Source organism: Ictalurus punctatus, chromosome 1, assembly GCF_001660625.3.
Source record: "Ictalurus punctatus breed USDA103 chromosome 1, Coco_2.0, whole genome shotgun sequence".
NCBI classification, from domain to species: domain Eukaryota; kingdom Metazoa; phylum Chordata; class Actinopteri; order Siluriformes; family Ictaluridae; genus Ictalurus; species Ictalurus punctatus.
Window position 1 is genome coordinate 8,926,869 of NC_030416.2, and position 9,120 is coordinate 8,935,988.

Sequence of the window (9,120 nt, forward strand, 5' to 3'; positions counted from 1 at the left end):
GAGGAGGACACTCAGATTCACTGACTCGGTACTTGGTAAACCGAGGGACTGTGAACTCACCGAGACTCGAGTTTAGTTAAGTTAGTAGTTCGATGTGATCTGATTTGATTACCACATTGTTTGAAGGATGTTGTGTTAAATTAATTTTTGCACTGATACTATAATTGCTGTCAGAGGGGTAGGCTGTTTTCTTAAAAACAAGCCTGGGATCACCAAAGACCTGAAGAAACTGCTGAAAAAGAAGAAGCAGGAGCAGAAGACAACTATAGTATCTGTCAGACAGACCTCAGTTTGTGTGGCTGTGGAGCTGCCTGTCTGAGTGGTTACTGAGCAGCAACAGAACACCACAGGGAACTGTGCTATCCCCATTCCTCTTCACCCTGTACACCAGTGACTTCAAGTACAAGTTAAAGCCAGAGAAGCAAGGCAGGGTAAAACAAACTGATAAAGAAAGGCTGGTTTTAATATGATTGCGGGAAGATTCAGAAAACCATTATCTATATCGGATGATGTATCACATCCCCTCCATACCCTATTGGTCAAACAGTGGAGCACCTACAGTTAAAGACTAATTCAGCTCAGCTGTAATAAAGAATAGAATAGGAACAGCCAACAGCCATCACCCTGTACAACAATTCATCATTGTTCCTGGACATTATTATGCGTTAGAGCCTACTCCTAGAATAACCTCATTGGGCATATTGTATGTTACATTTTTGCACTTAGTTTCTATTTATGTCACTGATGCTACTTATCATATTATTCCACTGTACAACTTTGGGTGCTCTGTTGATCAAAGTTACTTTGCTGCACACCCATGGTTTCATATCTACTGTTTTACATGGTTTGCACCATACATTACATTACATTCATCTTCTCTGGGGTTAATACTCCAATATTGCAGTGGCAGTTTCACATCACAAAGAGGATTTGTGTATACAAGGCTTTATTCAGTTTATACTTTATGTTGTTGTTGTTCTTGTTCTTTCAGCTGCTCCTGTTAGGGGTCCCCACAGCAGATCATTGGTCAGCACATTTGATATGGCACAGGTTTTATGCTGGATGCCTTCTTATTTTATCCGGGCTTGGGACTGGCACTAAGTGCAACCCCCAGTGGCTGGGTTTTCCCTGCACGGGAATCGAACCCGGGCTGCGGTAGTGAGAGTGCAGGATCCTTAACTGCTGGACCACCAGGGACTCACTTTATAATTCATAATGTTAATAATCCAGTATTGCACTGACACATTCAGATTTACTCAAAGAACTTACACAATTTACATACGGATATACTCACTTTATTTCCTATAATATATTATATAAGTTTTACTGAATATATTTATGTTTATGTTCATTTTTATTTTCCCCTTGTTTGCAGAAATGTATTTAATTAAATCCAATTATTTGATATTAAACAAGATCCTGGCAGCTGTAGAGTATTTTTTTTAAGTAGCTCAATTTGACTAATCTTTCAACTTTCCAGTTTGGGTGAACTTATGCCCAGGATAGCCTCAGATTCCGGTCCTTGGCTGATAGGTGTGGACCCCAATGTGGTCTTCTGCTGTTGTAGCCGATCCACAACTAAGTTTGATGTGTTGTGCATGCTGAGATGCTTTTCTGCTCATCATGGTTTTAAAGAGTGATTATTTGAGTTACTATATCCTTCCAGGCAACTTGAACCAATCTGGCCATTTTCTTCTTCATCATCACTTATCAACAAGACATTTCCGCCCACAGAACTGTCGCTACCAGCCCATCTGGTACTACTGGCTGATTGGATAACTGCATAAATGAGCAGGTGTACAAGTGTTTTATTCAGGTGGACAGTGTTTGTATATATTGGGGGGTTCAATAGGGGCTCAGCAGTAATAAGTAATAATCCAAATATCATACATAAGTACAACAAAATAACAACAACAACAACAACAACAACAACAACAACAACAACAACAATAATAATAATAATAATAATAATAATAACAATAATAATAATAATAATAATAATAATAATAATAATAATAATAATAATAATGGCTAGTGCACATATTTCAGATAAGGTAATTTTTCACATTTTTACAGATCCAAGAGAGAAAAGGACAATAAGCACAGCGAGAGAGAGACAGTGAGTGAGAGAGAGAGAGAGGAAACCAAAATATTTAACTCAATACAATTAAACAATCTATGTGTCAGAGCACTATATGGAACACTGGAAGTATAACAATGCTTAGAAATTAACAGTTGGTGTAGTACACATTTGGCATTGTTATGTAGTAGGAAGTGGTTCACATTTCTCCAATGAGCAACTCACCAATTTTTCTTTTTCTTTTTTTTTTTTTTTCTTGCATGAGAACCAATATGACTGTGAACATTGTTTATCTTGTTTTTAATTTTCTTGTCTCTGCTTCTTTAATTTGGATTACAATTTTTTCATTTAGTCATTAGATAGAGAATATTCTTTCTCTAGTGCTAGCCAGTTAGCAAACTGACCTTGGGCCAAGATTGGGTAAATGTGATATTGTCCACTGGGCCAATATTGGACCACCAGCATACATAAACCTTAAAATGGACCTTGCCAACACTGGCCCAACCAACATACATAAACATAACTACCCAAAATGGACGTTTGGTACCTGGGCATTAGTGTAGTTTCTGATTTGAACTTATGACTACAGTTTGTCAGAATGGTTGTGCTTAGAAATGTTTACAGTCAAAGGCCTTTCATAGACACTTTGATATTAATCCCTGAATATTTGTTAAATTTCTCTGCTATCTTAATAACCCTGTGATGTCGGCTTGACTGTACATCTATGAACAGAGCCTGTCTTTGATAACAAACAAAGGTCCTGCACTGGGTCTCAGTTTTGAGAATGAGATCTTCTAGCTGTGTCAGAGCCATATTGAGGATAGTGTTGGTGAATGGACAGCCAGGCTGCAAAAGTCTGAGTTTCCCAGAAGAACCTTGGACTTCAGGAAGAAAGCAGTCCAGAATGCTGAAGTCTGGTGGTGGTGCAGAGGGGATTTGTTTCAGATTCCAAAGAAGACTTTGTTCCAGGAAGGACCACCTGATTTTTTGGGTGCAGATCTCAAAGGTCATAATAAGGAGGGTGTCCACCTTTGCTTTCTTTCTTCTCTTGAAAGAAGGGGTAATGAAAGCACTGAGGCGTTTGGCCAAAAGTCGAGAGAATATTAAATAGTCCACACTGATGTGTCTGTCACCTGAAAGATGAGATTCTTTGAAAGCTTCAGGTACATGTTTGTTCTTTACCATGAGATTGAATTTTATCTTTAATAATTCTGTTATTGGACATTGAAACCTTTTGTAATAATCTATTTCCAACTGATTAGATCGTTGCTTTTCTGAGTCAGTCAAAGACTTCATAGCACTCAGTATTTCTGCCCCATTAATCTTCCCTGGTCTCCTGTCAGGATCATATCTAAATTCTTTCAGCATTGACGCTACAATTGGAATTTTATTTTGGGACTGCTTCTGGACTCTGACTTTTAGAACAACAGGATCATGATCAGAAATATTATCACTCTGTATCTTAATTTTACACCCCCTTTCTATTTTGTCCTCTGCCATAAAAAACATGTCTAACCTGGAGTAACACTCATTCTGACATCGTGTAAATCCATCATCAGTTGAGTGTAAGAATGACCAGCTGTCTCTGAGATTCAGAGATGCAGTAAAGTCTTCTAATTTATCTCTTAATCGTGAATTCCTTGAAGATGGAGGTCTCCGATCTAATCTGGGATGCAAAACTGTGTTGAAATCACCTCCAACCACTAGCACACCCTCAGCTGTTTCCATCAAGTACTCTTTCAGTCTACCCAAGACATTTCTGTCTGACTTGTGATTGTACACATTAACAAGAGTGTACAGTTCACCATACAGATGACAGAAGAGCACAATGTAACCTCCACTGTAGTCCTCATCATGGCAAATGTACTCAAATGGTACTTTGTCTCTTATCAGTATGGCAACTCCTTTGCTGCGGGAGCTGTGCACAGTGAAGAAGATTTTCCAGTCTTTTCCTGTCTCATCTTCCAATATTTTGTAACACTTTGGTCCAATATGTGTTTCTTGTATGAAGGCAATATCAGCCTGAAGGTTATTGAGGTTGCTCAACACATTTGCAAACTTTTTTGGTAAATTCCGGGTGCTTTTAACCCCACGAATGTTCCAAGTGACGAAACGAAGGGTTGTATATATTCGGGACAGCATTGGGGAACCTGTGTAAATATAAAATCTTGATTATTTTATAGTATGATTTATGGATTATATGGCTGAACAGATTGATCAAACCATAAAGTAGCAATGTCTATATTTTCTATTTTTAGAATGGATATTCTTGTTATACACTCACTGTCTACATTAATAGGAACACCTGTACACCTGCTGATTTATGCAATTATCCAAACAGATAATCATGTGGCAGCAGCACAATGCATACAATCATGCAGATACAGGTAAAGAGCTTCAATTAATGTTCATATCATTAATTACACAAGTAGATGTTGACCTGCATTACTGCCTGTCACACCTCTTCTGTAGCCCATAGGATTATCACTCTTCCTTCAATGTTGCCCACATGCCTAATGAAACCAAAACATACAGTCCTCTCCAGTGACTAAAGCTGTAACAAGCTCCACCATTAATGTATGCCAATGGTTCCAAATGGTTTCTTCCGGTTACACCTAATACTCAGACATGCTTTCCTAACACAGGTAGAGCTATACAGACCTTCTCAGTGACTAAGGCTGTGACAAGCCCCACTGGCATCGTTAATGCATGCTCAGTGCCACTGGTTCCAAATGGCATAGGTCAGCTGCAGGGTTATCAGCCAGGTACCACAGTGCAACAACGTTTCGCTCCTTTAACCCCAGAACTTCTCCTAGTGACTTCTCCCTGTCACCCCCTGCAACTGGACTTTGGGTTAAATGATACTACTCTAACATTTTTCCTTCCTCCTCACCCAGAGCTAAAAAAGCTGCTTTTCTCAGCTTCTTCAGCCAGGTCTTTTGCGGTCTTCCACTGGTTTGCTCCAGTTGCTCTCATACCCCTCAGGAGGTGAACAATTGATGTTCCAAAAAATCATAGAATCCTGCTTCTACCGGGTAGATGATCATTCTCCAGCCAACCTCCTTACACTCAGCAACAAGATCTGAGTACCGAGTACTTCATCCCATGGGGCAGTTAGCTTGATGAGGAGCACAGTCTTTGCACCGCTGGACCAAATCACTATATCAGAGCAGATACTTGTGTTGGTGATCTCACTAAGGAACTGGAGCTTCCTGCCAAGACCAACTCTTATCCTTCAGTCCTGAGTTATGGTTAGGGTTAGTCTTTGATGGAACTCTTGGTGTGGCGCTTGTATTGCCCCCACCTTCTCTGACAATTTGGATGTGCTGACACACTGGTGCAGGATGACCTCATCAACAACATCATCCATGTAGCTGCTCTGGGGGGGGGTCCAGATGGCAATTTGACTCCTCCCACCATCTGTCTTGCTTCAATGAGTATCACCTCAAAGTTGACCACAAACAAGATGGGGTAGATTGAACATCCCATGGCAATTCCTACCTCCAACTGCTGCTGCCATCCAGTAATTGCCCTGGAGGGCAAAGCCTATCTGCATGTCCTTGAAGTAATTTGAGACCAGGCTCCTGATAGATGTCAGGCATGTGGAAAAACTCAGTCGCATAGTTGATAAACTGATGAAGCACTGGTCCATACCAGTTGATTTATTTTTTTTTCTTATCTTCAACTGTCCAGATCCTGATGTGCCTTCTGCTGTTGTGACCCATTCACCTCAAGGTTTGATGTGTTGTGTGTTCTGAAATGCTTTTCTGCTCACCACAGTTGTAAAGAGTGCTTATTTCAGTTACTATAGACTTCCTGTCAGGTCAAATCAGTGAGGTCATTCAACTCTGAACTATCTCTTCAACTACCGCAGGGTTTTCAGGCTGCAGACCCTTCACTTACAGGATGTTTATTTATTTATTTATTTTTCAAATTGCTATGTATTTTATTTTTGCTGCTGCCACATGGATAACTACTGAATGGCTGAATGGATAACTACATAAATGAGAAGGTGTACAGGTGTTCCTATTAAAGTGGATGGTGTGTGTATTGTGATATCACTGCTTTTCTATATTATATTATATTATATTACATTATATACCACAGCACTGTTGAATTCTCAATTCATGATACATTAATTTTTATTATGTTAACATTGCAGAGGGATTTGTATGGTGGATGTGCCAAATAAAGCCTAATAATAAATAATATATAAATGATTAAGTGTTATTAAACTAACTCAAAATGTTACTTAATAAAGAAAAACAATTGCTTATATCTGTAATAAATTAAATGATAACAGGATCCAGGAACCTATTTGTTTTGTGGATATTCCACAAGATTAAATCTGACTGTAAATGGAAAAAAAATAAGTTGTTTCATAATGCATTTCGTGGTTGTAACAGTAACTCCACTTTGCATCATCCCACATCTCATTACCACATCGTTTTCTTATAACAGCATGCCTCATTCTGTTCATTCTGTTTTATTATTTACTTATATTATATATTAGGCAGAATATTCTTCCTAATATATAATATTAGGATATATATGTAATTAGGAAGAAGTATGTTGTCATGTTTCAGAAATATATTTTTATTTATATTTAATAAATGGAATGTATTGTTAATTGACTATTTAATTTTAATTTTTTAAAGTAATTTTTTAAGTATCAGTATGTTTATGTTGTAAGTAATATATTTTCTTTTATTAATCAATAATACAAAGGTTATTATGTAGAAGTTGGGAACTTACCTTGTGCACTGAGCTGGCGGCAGAAATGAAGAAGTGAGTTAGAAAAAGAATCACATGAGTCAGATGATTTACAGGAACTCACAGGTGTTGTAGCTGTCTGGTAAACAGCTGGTGCATAAGATTTACAGAAAAAAGTGACTGTGCTATGTAATATATGGCAAGAAAAATAAATTTAGCCCTTATTTCAAACACAATGGAAAAGAAAGAAGGAAAGTAAAAGCAGTTTGCTGCATGCACACACACTTTTGTGCCCCATTTGCATGAGAATGTTTATATTTCCATGATGATTTGTTTAACCCTTTAAGACATACGAATATGTGTTTCTGAACACAAAACAATCTAGAAATTGTGTGCCCAAGAAAAAAATCAAAGCTGTATTTTTCACATATTTACTGCAAATCTAGCAAGAACATGGAGATTTTAACGTGTTAAACGAATGAAGTTACAATAGAACAGTTAACAATAAAACACTTTATCAACTAATAAATTCTACTAGAAGTCTCGTGTGTATTATATGTACAAATCTATTCCTGTTTTTATGATTTGGGCATGGCACGTCAAGTTTGGAAGCAAAAATCAAAATGTAGCTTTTCACATTTAAGCGCTCGATCTTGTCCTCAAAGCAGCTGCTGCTCACAGCATGTTAGATATAAACACAGACTGGTGCAAATGTCCTCAAGCAGTTTCTTTAGCATATAGTCTCTGCTTGAAACTCCCATTCAGATGCTCAGTGCAGATAAGTCAAACTGCCTTAGCTAAGCCTCAACACATTTACAAAGATATGAATAAAAAATGACCTCAGCTGGCTTTTGCATAGTCAAATCTAACTTAGATGAAAGACAAATTCTGGATTCACTGTAAAATAAGGTATGAAACGAAAGGATATTTAACCTCTTGGCAATAGTATAAGAGAAATTCTACATTTAACAGCCATTAATAAGATAGATTAGTAGACAAATGAATGATTTGGAAACAAAATAGCTGTTAAAGTGTGAAATAATTTTTCACTGTAGTGTTAGAGCTGGTGTGAAGCAGATGGATGAGTTAGGAGAGGAGCTTAATGCCAATGGCTTGTGTGTAATGTTGTTGGTTAAAAAAAAAAAAAAAGTTCAGTAAGAACAACAGGGTAGTGAAGGCAGTTGACTGAAGGAAATCAGCATGAGCCAAATGTGCTTTGCATACATGGGTGGAAATGGAGAACAGGTTCAAGGCGTAAAATCAATTAAATGTTGTTGTGATTCACCTGCTTAACCACTAGATCTCCTCTAATCTGTACCACGTACATTTTCATTAATGATTGAGGAGTTTGGACTGTTCGCATTGAAAACATGTCATCTGTACGGTGAACTGCACACACTTGTAAATAAAACGTTCACACTAATCCAAGTCTCCATGTTTATTAAAATCCCACTAAAATATTGACATAAAATCTAGTGACAGATCAGAGAGGAAATACATTTCTTAGTTCTGTTAAAAACAATAAAAAGCTCTGTACAGGAGATTGTGTGTCATAAACATGATTTGGAGTATGCATGGTCATATATATTGTGCAAAGATGTAGCCAAAGAAAATGTGCACATTTTATTCGATTTATATTGTATTAACCTGCACATGAAACTGAGATGTAATTACTGATAGATTGGAAATCTTTAGATCAGCCTTTATTTTATTTGAGGTACTGCAAATAGATCTATAACTATTGAATTCATGCCTTACACACATTTGTTAACACAATTTTACAACTGCACATATTGTATATAGTATAACTAGAGATCACGGCGCTAATGATCTAGTGTTTAATGTTACAAACACATTATATCAATATTTACAAACATTTTTATCATAGTTTCACATTGAATACCAAACTAATTTATTAGAAAGCTATACATCTTACTGATCAACTGAAATGATTTTAAACAGGTACCAATATATTGCAGCTCAATTAGTAATGAAGGAATACAGTATATTCAAGGGTCTGTGAAAATATGTACATTACAATTATAATTATGACTACACACATGGGCAACTACATGAACTATTATGTATTATTTATTAATAGTCAAATTCGGATGAATATTTTCATGTCTATTATTGGTGTAGTTATGAAAGTTAGTATAATGAGTTACCAACCATGTGTAAACATATGTTTCATATTTTTAAGGATAATTGATAAGTTTTACATAGGACATCATTTATTTATCGTAGTACTCAGAGTACTGAAATGAACAGTAGTATAACATAATATTTACAAGGCTGGATGCATAATAAAGGCAATGTGATTTGAT

General features: G+C 36.9%; 1 protein-coding gene across 1 annotated transcript; it reads right to left on the reverse strand.

The window, feature by feature from the left end:
* Positions 1–337: 337 nt before the first annotated feature.
* LOC108265685 (uncharacterized) lies at positions 338–7,755 on the reverse strand. Its single transcript, XM_017468275.3, has 2 exons — positions 6,836–7,755; positions 338–4,230 (listed from the first exon to the last, which is right to left on the reverse strand). Exon 2 carries the CDS (start codon positions 4,220–4,222, stop codon positions 2,705–2,707), a length of 1,518 nt encoding a protein of 505 aa, XP_017323764.2. The 5' UTR covers positions 4,223–4,230; positions 6,836–7,755; the 3' UTR covers positions 338–2,704.
* Between the last annotated feature and the right edge of the window lie 1,365 nt (positions 7,756–9,120).

What these genes read in the sequence shown, in the direction of transcription:
- LOC108265685 (XM_017468275.3), bottom strand. Translation starts at nt 4,222, where the DNA reads ATGCTGTCCCGAATATATACAACCCTTCGTTTCGTCACTTGGAACATT.